This window comes from Maniola jurtina, chromosome 1 (assembly GCF_905333055.1).
Source record: "Maniola jurtina chromosome 1, ilManJurt1.1, whole genome shotgun sequence".
Taxonomy (NCBI): domain Eukaryota; kingdom Metazoa; phylum Arthropoda; class Insecta; order Lepidoptera; family Nymphalidae; genus Maniola; species Maniola jurtina.
The window spans coordinates 6,959,402-6,974,813 of NC_060029.1; the positions used below are offsets into that span (position 1 = coordinate 6,959,402).

A 15,412-nucleotide genomic window follows, 5' to 3' on the forward strand; every position below is an offset into this window, starting at 1 on the left:
AGTTTTTCGGGTGTACACACCGAGTAGTGAAAAAAAAAAGATTCCGACCAATTGAGAACCTCCTTCCTTTTAAATCGGTTATAAATAATAATAAACAATGATAATACCTAAAATTAAAAAGAAATTTTATTAAATAAGTAAACAAGAATACTGAAATACTAGATTCACAAGTAAGAGATTATTAGTTAAGTAACACTTTTATAGCCTATTTTTTTAAAATAAATAACACTTTTTTAATACATTGCACATGTGGGAAGTATTTTAGTAAGTAAGTAAATGCATTTCACTCTTATGAGTTTAAAGTATTAATAAATTACAAGACAGAAGGTGTTCCAATATTAACCTAATTATTTATTTAACCATACCAATTAACTTATTTCTAACCATGGAAAGGAAAGTTATTGAAATACATTAAAAGAATCAATCAACTTTTTTTGTCCTGCCATCGAATAGTTCAAAATAAGGTCACAAAAAAACTTTGACTGCCAGACAACAGAGCGCTTAAAAACTGGTGTGTATCGCGCAGGGCAGCTCAAGTGCGTTGGGATCTTTAGGGGTTAAATGATTTTTTTTCCAAAACCTTGCACTTGTTCCAATTAATCAGCAAGCATTATTTATCACTCACTTTTTAGGGTTCCGTATCCAAAGGGTGCCAATAGGACCCTATTACATTGTCATTATCCTTCCGTCTGTATGTCTATCAGTGGACTGTAAGGCTGTATCTCATGAACCGTAATAGGTACAGGGTTGAGATTTTCAATGTATTTCTATTGCCAGTATAACAATAAACAATTTTAAAATGTCCACCATGCAAATTGAAAAAATTAGAGAGTAGGTACATACCTAGTGTTATGCCTTAAAGGATGGTACAGAACCCTTTGTGTGCAAGTCCGACTCGCACTAAACCAGGTTTTGATGAATTCATGTAACATAAGGGCATTTGAGGCTGGGTTTGACCAATAACTTGGGAATTGGCTTGAACAAAAAAAAGTTGACCCACATTCTTTCTTACAATAGATGAGATTTCAATAGACAAGTTAAAATTTTACATGCAATATTTTAATGCTCTTAGAAAGCTGCCACCATTTTTTGTCAAGTCTTCGAATTCAAATTGAATTTTACCATTAGTATAATAGCTATCTCTGCTTTCCACAGCATATAAACAATAACAGCTATTATTTAACTGAGGCCATGCGATGCTTATATCATACCATAAATTCTTTCTAAATAGCAACGGTTTCGAAAAATTAACATCAATATTGGAATCATAAGCTATGTCATTTTTAAAATTGAAAGTAGTAATTATTTTCTTACTGGATTCACATGTAACTGAAATAGTAAATTGTTCAAAGTAAGAATTAGTGTTGCAAGCATTAAAGACTGGTGCCATTCTTGACTGCACATTTAATGAGTTGATGAATGTTGATTTGTTAGCCTTCACTCTGGTATGCACAATGGAATTGTAGACTGGATCTATGACTATGGGTGACTCAGATCTAATTGGCGCACGATGACAGAGATACCAATGCAGTTTCAATGCATGGCGTGGCATTATCTTTGTGTCAAAGGTACTAATTACTCTATTGGTAACATTTCCAGAACTTTTAACCACTTGTTTTAAATCCTCAACCTCATCATTCATTAGCAGATTGTGTTGACAAGTTTTAATTTCTTCAATATCTGCCACGGACAAAGTGAACAAGCGTAGTTTTTTTAACAAGCCACATTTGATCAACACATCTCTCCTATTCTGGAAATCACTTTTGATACTATTTTGGTCACAATAGTGTGTGGTCCATTCAAAAACTTCTTTGATTAGATTTTTTTCAGAGATATTCATTTCATTACAATTAAGAATTTTTTTCATGCAAGTAAGTGTAATATTTCTTTTGTTTTCTTTGAGTAGATAATCAGCATGTTGACAAAAAACTTTTAATGCAGATGAGACCAATTGATTATCTTGTATATAATCAGGATAGTTTAATACAGTTATAACATTATCAATGTCCATGTTAGATTGAATATACGCAGTGCAGACTTCAGTTAAATTCTCTAGCATATATTTCCTTGAAGCATACATCATATTGTAAGCTTCTTCAATAGAATTTATGTCCAATTTATCAGTGTAAACATAATTAAGTAACAGCTGGAATATAGTTGGTTCTATGTCTGTTATTAAAATATCATCATTTGTACATAGTGGCCCATAGAACATTGCTTCGAAGACAGGGCTGCTGACACCCAGTATCAATTTATGAGCTTTAATCTTTTGTCCGCACACTGAAAAACTACAATCGCTCCAGTCGCTGGAAACTAGTAATTTATTAATCCGATCATATAAACTATTTTGTCTAAGTTCATTGATCTTGTGACCCATCTGAAAAAAATATGATTAAGTATAAACTTTTGAATAGCTACTCTTGAATTTAATATTTAGATTTAACATTAAGGTCTCGAAATATGCAGATTATAACGGTTGTTTTATCAGTATTGAACCCGTTTGATTTTAGATAACGACCTTGAACTTGGATGCGACCAGAGACGCAGTGCTTACAAGTTCCTAACATCACATGAGCACTTTGCAGTTGGCACTATTAAAATGCACTATGGTTAATGGTAATCCGATGCCTAAAAATGCTTCGTATCACTTACATACATACCTTGATTCTACTTAATATCACTCACTAAAGAGGAATAGTTGCGTTGCGACTTGCGCTTAATATTGATTTTTATGCATACATTCAAAACCCAAAACAGAAAACAAGAATTATAGGACCACAATAGGGAAGTCAATGACCTCTTAGTAGAGCTGTAGCGAACCGTATGTATTCGTTACTGAGTAACGGGTGCGCCATCTAGTACCGAGTACCGAAACGTTACTCACAAATGCATCTCGTTACTCGCACTTTTCGTCGTATGGCCGTTCCTACACTGTTTCGGTTCACGCAAGTACCGTAGATACGTGTACCTATTGAAATGTTTGCTAACCGTATGTTTTACGCGCAGGCGCGCTCATTCGGTGAATTTAAAAACGTACGTTGCAAAAACCGATGTTTGTTTAGTTTATTGTTAAAATTTTAAAAACGTGCGTTCTGTTATGGTATCGTTCAAATAACCATATGAGCTTAATAATGAGACAGTTATTTCGAAATTGTAGACAGACACTCTAATTTTATTTATTAGTATAGATATTTAACATAAGCTCAAGCTCAAGGTAATTTTTTTTAATATTTTAGTAGATTCCGTCAACAGTTCACTTGTAGTTCTACACTTATTAAATCAAACTAAATTGAGAATAACTCAAACACACGTCTGGTTCAAAATACGGAAAAGTGAGAAAATGCACCTTACGCAGCTTTGTATGTAATGTAGACCTAAGTATGTTTTCTACAAATTACGAATGTTGCGATGCGGACGCCGCGACATCATACTGTCGTACGCAATACGACTCGATTCGTTCATCTTACGTGGTATCAAAAGTAACGAGTAACGATACGAAAGTAACGAGTACTAATTGTTATAGTAACGAATTCATACGGGTACGCTCGTTTTCGTTACTTTTACACCTCTACCTCTTAGCACTCTATTTGTCACTGTCAGATCATTGTAATGTCACTTGTCACTTGAAATCATAGAGGTAGATATAGAGGAAAATATTATTATACAGTCGTCTGAGTCATCGCGGGTAACTTTGTAAATATGTCAAACATTGTAAGCCGACGACTCATTGGAAAACTTTGGAAATAATGGCATAAAAACAGGTAAAAAGGATTAAAAAATCAGTCAGCTACAAAAACTAATTAATTAATTTCTTAAACTGGACCCTTTCAAGTAAAGATTTTTATATAAACCTGTGAAGATGATACTGCCATTGTCGCAATTAAAATACCTTATGCCTACATTGTCGTATTAGTTTACAAATTGCGAAAAACCAAATTAAATTTGAATTTCGCAGGCAGGCCCGTCGCTTCCACCTAGCGTTTATGTCCATTCAACAAAAGAAATAAAAATATTAGATATTTTATTAATGTACATTGCACATTATTATGTGATTTCTTTTTAGGAACTGTCTGGATTCACTTTTTTTTTAACTAAAAAAATATGTTAAAAGACAGTTTTTTGGTTTTTTTTTATCGTTTCATAATTCAATTAGGTATTTTTAAGAAGTAGTTCGAATTCACGGTTTTACGGCCGTTTTTATGTTAAAAATTTTCACTGTTCAGAATTTGACAAAATAATTGTGACCTAAGGAAAGTCACGGAAAATACAATTTTAAGCATCTTTCAAGTAAAATTTTTATAATTTTTCAAGGCTGTAGTTCAGGTAGTTAGTTATGTAACTATAATAATTCTTTTAGATTCAAGTTATTAAAAAGGAATGGAACATGAATGGAAGATGTGTGGATGTATTATAGCAAAATTGAATTGTTAAAACAATAATATATATTTTCAGCAAAACAGTTTTTATATTTTCTCCGCAAAATTTTACTAGGTTACAATGTTACCCGTGATGTCTGTATTCGTAATATCTTACAAAGAGTATATATACATAATATAACTTACTTATAATGGTGGCTCCACATACTTGCGACAAACATCAAGCCACAGACCTAGTATAATAAGTACAATGCAGCAAGCAACAAGCACTGGCAAGCGTGTTGATGGGTGTTTGCGTAGCTTGCCAACGCTTGGCAGCGCTAGTTGATCGATCCGATTGGCAGCTGCAAGCCAAACAATGGCCAAACACTACTCTGTGGTGTTTGCCGATGCTTGCTAAGAAAGTACCTATTAAATGTTATTGGTCGCAAGCATGTGATGCCGCCATAATTACTATCGTTCTAATTAATCTGTGGTACTCGTACTCTCTATAAAATCTATAAGTGTTTATGGTGTGGTTTTTAAACTATGAAAGCGGCACAGGATGGCGGCGCGCCGGGTGCTAGTGCTAATATTGTGGTTGTAAATTGTAATACAGTTAAAATGATCACAATGCGATGGTGGTAGCTCAGAAGTAAATAATTGTGAAAAGCTTTATTCAAAATGAGTGCTTATGAGAACTCAGTGTTTGATTTTGACATCAATTTCCTCCATCCATCAGAAATTACCGTGGTAAGGATATTAGGTTATAGCACTTTTTAATGTTATTGCCTGTAAATAGTAATTAAAATGATATGAATTCAAACATTTTGAATTGTACACTATCCTTGAAACCCTATAATCTTAAACTACACAAGCTGTTCTCTTCTCGTGTATCTATATGCCGTGCTCAACGTTTTTAGTTTTGTCATGACAACATCAAATAAAAATATTGTATTAAATTAAAGGAAAATCAGATCTGCCGGGAGATTCAGATTTTCAATGAAAAATATATCTTATCGACCGATAACTTACTGAATCGAGTGTTCTGAATCGCCTGGCAGGAGTGGAACTAAGAAAGAAAAACCACTAGGTAGCATCGATATTATTTTTATTTTGTATTACAATTACAATAATAAACGCACGTCCGTTTCGCATCGAGTCCCTACAATATAGTGAAATCTGTGCACCATGCACCAACTTCACATTTCATCGGGTTGGCTGGAACAGCCAGCCAACCCGATGAAATGTGAAGTTGGCATAATTAGGGTTGCTCTCAGCTCTCTCCTGTTCCATTGATCTAATATTAACTTTTACTGATTATGCCTTCATAATGTTCATAGTATGATTGAGATTATGCTTGAAGTGATTAAGATTATGCTAAATACAATTACCTACTTTGAGGTTTTGAACACCATTTGAATTTTCTAATTTAACATGAGTGAAATCTCAAGCTGTGAATATACTAAGGAAATGTTTTTAATTTCAGAACAATACTCAGAGTGACAAACGGCGTAAACAAGTACTGCTATGTAAAAAGAAAATTGTAGGCACAGAGTAAGCAAAATCACAATTTCATTTTAACTTTATTTTATAGTAAACTTCAAACAGTGTGTGTTGTGAGTGATGACATATGTATCCAAGACATGGTCGCTAACTATGGGTCTCATAAGAAACCTCAGAGCCACTCAGCGGGCAGTGGAGAGATCTATGCTTGATGCTTGGAGTTTCTTAATGTGATCAAATCTGAAATGAGGAGATTTATAGATGAACCAGACAGACAGCTGAAATAGCTCAGGGGTTTGTGTAGCTGAAGTGGCAATAGGCAGGGCACATAGTTCAAAAAACCGATAGATGCTGGGGTCCCAACCAAAGTTGCTAGAATGGCGAAGTTGCACCGAAAAGCGCAGCATTAGAAGACCCCCCAACCCCTCCCCCCAATAGGTGGACAGACAAATCAAGTGAGCCGCAGAGAGACCTATGTCCAGCTAGTTACCATCCTATTTGAAAATACATGCTGACTTTTTAATTGTGTGCAGCCATAACAAGAATTGATTATTACTGTATTAAGTCCATACTAATAATATAAACACAACATGTCTGTCTGTTACTTTTTCACACCTCATTTGCTTAACTGATTTAGACAAATTTTGACAGGTAAAGAGATATCTTGCTCCCAGAGACAGAGACAGAAACCTTTTATCTATTTTTATGAAAGTCGCAGGTAACATTTAGACTGTAATAAAGTTTTAATTTTCAGTGTGCTTCTTAAAAATCACTATATGTGTAGAGAAAAGCTGGAAGCGAAAGAGGTTATGTATCTAACTGCAAAAGAAGAATGTAAACAAGTGTGTATAGACTACCAAGATGCTTTGGAGAAATATATGCAATTAGAAAAAGTACGTATTATTCTATACTCAACTGAGCTAAGCAGGATCTTCACCCTAATAATTTATTTGTATTGATAGATCTAACACTGACTAATTCAAATTAATTTCTGAGCATCTCAGAAGTTCACAAAGTACTAAACAGATGGCCCAAACTAAGGATGTGAGTTTCTAATCTGTCGCAAACCAGTAATTTAAACTGGTGATGTCACATAGTTTGACATTATATTGTTGGTATACAGTTGTAGAGATCAATTATTATTAGTGTTTACACAACAGACCCTAGATAAATAATATGTATGTACAGCAGAGACTCAATTAACCGGACTAATTGTTGCCATGAGGCATTCATATAATCGAAACTCGGGATAGTTGATAAAAATCGATTTTTGTATGTACAATTGTACATATTATTAAACACATAATGTATACACACTTATATACATATTATTTCCTTTAATCCTATCCATCCATTTAATTTCATTCCATCTTCATTTAGTTTAAAATATTTTGGTAATTGTTATATGGCATTGGTTGGTTGGCAGTCCAGATAATTGCGAATCCGCATGACTGAGGTCAGGATAATCGAGTGACTACTGTGTTTATATTGCTTTGAACTATTTTGACAGAACCAAACCCATCTATTTTTTCAGGAACTGCACACACTTAGGAAACAATATGCAGAAATTGAGTCAAAATGTATATTGTATGAGAATCAGTATGAAGGGATGAAGTCTCATGCTAATCAGCTTCAGGTTAGTGACAATATTCTGCTGATTGCACATTAAATGATCAAGTTATGTGCGGGACTTCGTCTGTGGTGGCGTTTGCTGGCGCGCGTGTTGTGACTTTTTGGAGTGTTTTTTTTTGTTAAAACTGACTGGAAAGCGCTCTAAGGGGGTGCCGTGCGTATGTCGGCGAGCGCGGGCACAGACGGGGTCCATACTTGTATAGTTTAGCTAACTTGTTACAAATAACTACAAATTTGACATTGGCTAATCATTGTAAAAGCCAGACGAGAGAAAAAAAAGTTATGTGCAGAAATCATAGTTGAGACATAATTTTTTTACTACCTTTTCTGCCACTCTGTTTAACCGAGTTCAATAAAATTTGGTACAGAGCTTGTTTGAATCACAAAGATAGAAAATTAGCACATAAGCTGAAATCTATTAAGTAAATTAAGTTAATGACTTAAGACACTATTAAAACAAGACAGACTCATGCATGCTATAAAGTACTGTCTCATGTTAACAGTGTCCTAAGTCTGAGCAAAGTCAAAGTGTGCTCTATAGATTTCAGCCTGAGAGTTTAATTTACTAAATGGTTGTTGCACATGTAGAATCTGTTGTGATTATTTAGAATTGTTGTTAAGATCCCAGTTTTCTCAGTTTTAAAAGGCGCGAAACCCATTTTTTAGCATGTGTGCTAGTTTAAGCTATGTGATTTTAACCTGAAAGTAAACCAATTTTTTTCTATTTAAATTTAGTAGTTTCTCCTGAAAAGTTCTGATTTTCTACATATTGGAATTTGCATGCACATGCTCCATAATGGGGCATTTACGCTGAATTTTTATTTATTTAAATTTACCAATTTTTAATTAAAATACTGCAACTTATGACAAAATAAACCTATTGTAGTTAATACAATTGTATTTTTTATTTTTATTTATTTAAATCAAAGTATAGTTTTACATATTGTTTCCACTTGACACCCTGAAACTCTCTTGAGTTTATATGGATGTTGCACATTCCTTAAATATATTTATACAAATTGTTTAACAAATCTTTAAGCTAAATTGACTTGTCTAAATCTAATGCTATTCTATCCCACAGAGAGCATTAGTTTTTTTAGACATTTTAGTTTAATTTAGAGATAGCGTACAAAAAATTAACACCACTATTGACAGTAATTTAAGATGATTTTCTAAAAACAGTCAAACTCAACTCAAAGTAATCTTAGATTAAAAATTCTCAAGTTATTTTTTATTAGGTCTAGGTATTTTGTATTGTTAGTTTAGATTGAACAATAATAATAATTACCTTATTATGTACATGTATATAGTATACCTTTAAAAAAATTATTATCATGGAATAATTTTCTAGCTTTTAGTAAAAGAACGTGAATCAAGTATTGAAGCTCTAAAAGTTGAGAAACACTTAGAGAAAAATGATGCTGTTGATTATGAAAAGAACCTCGCTGCCAAAGAAAAAGAAATTGAGGACCTTCTGAAGCATCTCAAAAGTCTTGATATAGATAATGCACTTAAAATGGTTCCAAGTAAGTGTATTTATTATTTCAATTAAGTTACTAGTTACTACTGAAGTAAAATTTTTCTGTGTACATACCTAAAATTACCTCATTCTTACAGAAAAAATACGCAAGCGGCACAAATTATTATTACGAAAGTATGATAATTTAAAGACTATTTGTAGTGAAGACGACTCATCAGATAGCGGCAATGAGCAGCCGGATAGCTTCGACGATCCACCACATTCACCCTTGTTCACTGCCCCTGAGGACTCTGCAGGGGATCAAATTAAACATGTATGTTCAATTTTAAAATTTTAAGTTTTTTCTTTATATAAAAATATTTAGTTTTTATATTCATTGTTATATATATTAAAATAATAATAAAATATTAGGTATTACAAAAACGATGCACATGGAAAGAAATGGAGGAGGCTTACACCGCTACAGGCGGTCCTTACATGTAAACATATAATATATAATAAAGAGCAAGCATGTTTATTAATAGAAATAAATGTAAATATCATACGATTAATTAGGTTTAGAAAAATAAATGTAAGAAAAAAATAATACTTTTTTAAGCATAGTTATAATAGTTTTATAGAGTTAAGAAATAATTAATGTAAGGAATTAAATAAAGCTTTTATTTATTTATTTATTTTATTACAAAAACATATATAATAAAATAACATATATAAAAAAATAATAAATATCAAAAATTTTATAATTGCAGTGTAAACCTTTTTTGCTTTCAGGATGTCTTCAAGACAAATAATATGAAAATCTGTGTCAAAAAAGGTAAGCCTTCTTATTTAGATTGTTACTGAAAATTTGAAATACTTAGTGGCAGACCCACCAAAACTAAATTAAATTGTTTAGGTAAAAAGCGTGATTTTGAATTTGATTAATTCTCATTACAGATTCGACGAGACTCAATGAAGATAACGACTCCGATTTTAGCAATGAAGTTGTGAGCGAAGACACTGGGCGTGGGTCCTCTTTAGCATTTTCAGATGGTGAAAAGTGTTTCAGTAGTCCAGATTATTACAGTAATGATAGTCCTATAACAAAAGAAATAAATCAAGCCAATGAACTACGTGTTTTGATAAATACAGGAACCAGTCCAATTAGAAGCCATGAAGTAAGATCTCCCTGTATATTCGACGATGCAGCAGACATGAATAGCCTGGAGTATTTTATTACTGACATTCCCTTAAGTAACGAAATTGTTACAATCAAAGAAAAAAGAAAATTGATTGATATTGGCACCAGTCCAATTAAGGACTTAGAAAAAGTTACTGTAGCAACTAGTCCCTTGTTGTTTGATGAATGTGTTGAACAAAATGTTAGTGAAGCAGTCTCTAAATCAGAAACAACAGATTACCAAACAAGGGATGTTAATGATAAATGTCAGAGCGATATAAATACCAGGAAAACCCCGTGTATACTAATAACTGATGATACTGTATCTGGTGTAAAAGGAAAGCATACTAAAATTGACAATTTAGCAAGTCATTTTGAGCTTGAAATAAGTGGAAAATCAGTTGAAGAAAAGAAATGCTTGGAAAGAAATAACAGCATCAACTTTTGTGTCGAAAATAGTAATGATGATGAAATTGAAATGATATTAAATACTATGCGATTGACACACAAGCCTATAACACCTATTCCCGAAACTCCCGTGGAAAAACATAAAAATAAAAGTAGAAAATTAGAAGAGATAGAACGAGACAATTCAATACTGAAAGAGGAAAATAAAATTATACGATCACGTCTAGTTGATCTCAGTAAAGAGATAATGAATATAAAGTGCTTCTTAAAGATTGATAAATCTAAAGAAGAGGTAGCTAATGAAGACAATATTTGTGTAAATACTGAAATATTTGATGATACTAGTCAAGAAACAATATTTATAAGTGCTAATGGAGATGACAGTAATAATAAAAATGAAGAAAGTGAAATCAACAGTTTTAGCTTTTCAAATTCTTTAAGAAATGAAGTATCCCAGGAATTAGAGTATGACATACTGAAACCGGCGGCTCCATCTTGTCTTTCTAAACAAAACGATATATCCCAAGTCCATGAATCCCCAGCAACTGATATTTTAATTGAAGATGTTGCTCATGTTACTAAGAATGATAGCCGGGAAGCTATAACCTTTGAAGAAGATTTGACTAGTGAAGATGAGAGTGATATAATAATAAATAGTAAAGTAGATTATACTCTACAAGATATGTCAATAGACTGTAGCAAATCAAGAAAGTCAAAGAATAAAAATTTAAGTAAATTAGAAAAATTCAAACAAAAAATACTACCCAAATCCAAAATTTCAAAGAATGCTCCTATTCGAAAACTACGTTCTAAGTCAAAGCCGACTTCCATAGTAAAACTTCAAAAGATGACCGAAGTGGATGCTATTGCAATATTAAATAATAAATCAGCTTACGAACATGCAGCAAAAGTATTGGCAGAAATCAAATCAAAGGAAAAGGTTTCGGCAAATAAAGAACGTATTACTAGAAAGGCCAAAAAAATGGTAACTGGCAAAAATGATAATGTAAACGATATTGACTGCGTAGAGAAGCATAAACATATTGCTGAAAAAGAAAAAAAGAATCCTGAAAAACATACAAAACGGAAGTCGAATGACCAGCAATATGAAAAGCATTCGGAATCAATTGAAGATGTTGGTTATACCACGAGAAGTCGCAGTCGTAAGCTCAGCAGTAATTGTGTTTCACCCCCCCAAATAGATACAAGGGAGGCCAGTACATCGGAAGAAAAACGTAAAAGATTAAAACGTGGGGCTACCGATAGTCCAATTGTCGGTTCCAAGAGAGTCCTGCGTAGTTCTAGTATTCCAGACACGTTCGTTGATTTAGATACTGTAAATAAAGCTGTATCATATGATATAGCTGAAACAGTTTCAGTTAAAGGCCGAAATCGTAAAATATCCACTAGCTCAAATGAAAGTGGGGAACAAAACAATAAAGTTCGAAACGTTTTCAATTCAAATAAAAAAGTTCATAATAGAAAATTATCCAAGAGTGAAAATGAAGAACAAAACGATAAAATTAGTAACATTTCCGATTCACCTTATAAAATTCAAAATCGAAAATTATCCAAGAGTGAAAGTGAAGAACAAAACTATAAAATTAGTAACATTTCCGATTCACCTAAAAAAATTCAAAATCGAAAGTTATCCCAGCTTGAACATGATGAACAAAACATAAGTGATATTATTAAAAACGTTTCTAACGCACCTAATAAAATTCAAGATCATATAATATCTGATGTGAATAATGCAAAAGACGAACGTAACAAAAGTTCAGAAGTAACAGATTTGGAGCCTATACCTAGCCAAATTAGCCATCCAAGGCAAAGTATTCTTTGTAGGATGCTAGAAAAACATGGCCGACGGGACCCGAAGTCCTCTAATAAAAGAGTTCCTGGTAAGAAGTGTTAATTTTCTTTTAATCATTTTATCGACTGAAGAAGTGATAAAAACTTAATTTGTATGTTTGCTAAGTGCATGGTGGTCATTCATGAATTCTAAGATCATGGAAATAACAAATAAAACTTATAAATCTAAATAACTTCCCCTGATAAAAATGTTTGAAGTTAGGATTATTTAGCGATATTTAAACTTGAATTAACAAAAAATTTGATTGCTTTATAAATTCGCTATATTTTTTTACTTTTTCAGATAAAATCATAAATAGTATTTGTAAAAAGTTAGAAGACGGCATTGCTTCAATAAATGAACTACCCTCGGGTAAAGTTAAACCAGCCATGAACAAACTTGCTGATGAAGTGCAAAGCTGGAATGTGAAGCATTTCATGTTAGGCTTCATGAAATACCTGAAGGATCCAGATCGGAAGAGAGAACTGTACAGCAAAGTGAATTCTCCTCCTGCACCACCAATGACCAAATCTGAGCAGGTCCTGTTGTACATAGTGAGGCAAATGGAAATACAGACACCAAACACAGTCAATGATATCCTCACTCATATAGAATTTTCACTATTCCAATTGAATAGGACCCCTGAGTTCGAAGTTATCGAAAGCTTATCGCATTTTTATGCATTGCTGTGTCGATACTTTGGATTAAAGAGCCGTTTAAGACTATTTTTACTTGACGCTATGTACTGTGTACAATTTAAAGTAGTTCCACTCATCAAGCAGTGCTTGGATGTATGGATGCATATATTGCCTCTAGCACACATGGGAATTGGTGAGTGAAAAATCTTTTTTAATTTTTTGTCAATATATTATATGCTTCTTGAACTGGAAAGCATAAAACTTTTTTAACTTTTAAATGTTTTAAATTTTTCTTTGTTCACAGCCAAGAGTCCATTAGTGACTTGCCTAGTATACCTTCTACATTTCTACAAGTGTGAGGATAGATTTAACAGGGTTCAAGAAATTAGAAATATATTGAATCGAAAATATTTCTATGAATTCGCTGACTGGAATGAAAAAACGATTTTGGAAATGTTCAAAAATGCCATCAAAGATGTTCGAGGTATAAAGCGATTATTTAACCTCTTACAGTTTGTCTTTTTATTTTACTTGTAGAAACAAAAAATTTTTTAGTGTTGTGATATCTTTCTACTAGAAATCGTTTTTACGGATAATGATTGGAGTAGTTATATGCGGTGGGGGTTAAAAAGTTGTATGATTTTCTTCTTTTCTCAAAATTTGCTGAACCGATTTTGATGTGTTTTTTCATTATATAGGTATCACTATAACCTCGAGCCAGTTTTAGACAGATTATAGGCTACCACTGGCGCTAGTTTTTTTAAATTTCACTTATTTTAAATGTGTTTCTGGTGTGGGTGGGTACACCAAATGTTTGAGGAGTTTGAGGAGGTTGATGTTGCGGGCATCATCTATTTGACATAGAGATAGCTATCCTGGGGACGCATATAAACAACGTTCCCATCCCACGTTATTTAAAAAAAAACCAAATTCACGCGGACGAATTCGCAGCGTATAGTATAGTTTTGAATAGTCTCTAAGAAGAACTTTACTATTACAGATATTCCAATAGAAAAGAAAATGTTGAGAACAGCTCTGATTATCCTCGGAAAACGACACGGACCTAAATGGTGCCACAACAATATCATTAAAAATATGTTGATGCCTATGATCGAAAGGGAGGGTGTCTCGATGAAGATAAAGCAGTTCTGTGTGCAGTTGCTAGGCGCCCTGCTCAAACCTTTCCCTGCAGACATGAAGGTCCACTTCGAGATCGCCGTCAACCACTTACACGACATGCTTCAACAAGATCGTGAGTATTAATGCTTTATACAGGCTGTGTGGGACACTCTAACGAAAACTTGAACTAGGGATTGCCGATTGCCGATCCAGTAATTAAGGATTTAGCCTCTTATTTAAGCGTCCGGGGTTCGATCCCAGGCACGCACTTACTAACTTTTCGTAGTTAGGTATGTGCGTTTTATGCAATTAGACATCAGTTGCTTTAATGGTGAAAGAAAAACATCTTAGGAAACCTATGCCTAAGTTTTCCATAGGTTACTCGAAAATGTCTAAAGTATGGCAATCACATAATATCAAGGTGCTTCGGACTTCGATTAGCACTTGGCCGGTTTTTTGAAGACTGTTTATATTAATTGCAGTGGTACTCATTTAGTTGGCGGTGTTTCACTCCCGTGCCTCGGAGAATGCGTAAAGTCGTCGGTCTTGCGCCTGATCCCACTCCGGTCGTGTCGAATTTCCGTCCTTTAGTCGAATCACTATAAAAATGAGGGAAAAGAGAGTGCACCAGTGCTTGCGCACGCACTTGTGCGCTATAATATTATCTCCCGCGCAGTTGACTTGTCTCTATGGAGATTGGTCGCCGCGCCGTGGCCGTATTTGGTTAGGAGGACATTATTCATAGTAATCACCTATTATGTTATTACCGCAAAAAGTAGGCTTCATTTTTACCAATAGTTGCAATTTTTTATTTTAGCACCAGATGCCATGAAAGAAGCGATATTTACAAGTTTAATATACATTAACCACCACAACCCGAATCGTGTGATCCGATCGCTACTCTCCTGGATGCCGAAACAAGTTTCTCCAGAATTCGAGCAACTTTTGCGGGACTATGTTAGAGGAAAACCACTGCGATCATGGAAGAAAATTTTAACGAATATAAAAATGTAAAAATAGATTTTAAGTTTTTAACCATAGACTTAGAAAAATAAGAAGTGTTTAGTCAGTGCATTATGTGGTATTACTATTTTCGGTTAAATAATTTACAAAAAAAGAAATTTACTTGTACATTCTGGTTTTTTATTTCTCTGCTAGCTTATGCCTCCGACTTGGCGTGGACTACAAAAATTTCAAACCCTATTTTGCCCCTATAAGTGTTGAATTTTCAAAAATCTTTTCTTAGCGGATGAGTCGGCGATG

At 33.6% G+C, this 15,412-nt stretch overlaps 2 protein-coding genes across 2 annotated transcripts; one reads left to right on the top strand and one right to left on the bottom strand.

The window, feature by feature from the left end:
* Positions 1–103: 103 nt before the first annotated feature.
* Positions 104–3,589, bottom strand: LOC123865226 (kelch-like protein 28). The gene is made up of 3 exons (XM_045906151.1): positions 3,573–3,589; positions 2,661–2,797; positions 104–2,377 (listed from the first exon to the last, which is right to left on the bottom strand). The coding sequence occupies exon 3, from the start codon at positions 2,375–2,377 to the stop codon at positions 1,046–1,048; it is 1,332 nt and encodes a 443-aa protein (XP_045762107.1). The 5' UTR covers positions 2,661–2,797; positions 3,573–3,589; the 3' UTR covers positions 104–1,045.
* Positions 3,590–4,917: 1,328 nt separating this feature from the next.
* On the top strand, positions 4,918–15,272 carry LOC123879295. Its single transcript, XM_045926969.1, has 12 exons — positions 4,918–5,108; positions 5,845–5,912; positions 6,616–6,754; positions 7,396–7,497; positions 8,845–9,019; positions 9,111–9,286; positions 9,745–9,787; positions 9,910–12,441; positions 12,696–13,223; positions 13,335–13,514; positions 14,031–14,282; positions 14,967–15,272. Exons 1-12 carry the CDS (start codon positions 5,040–5,042, stop codon positions 15,161–15,163), a joined length of 4,461 nt encoding a protein of 1,486 aa, XP_045782925.1. The 5' UTR covers positions 4,918–5,039; the 3' UTR covers positions 15,164–15,272.
* The last annotated feature ends 140 nt before the right edge of the window (positions 15,273–15,412 follow it).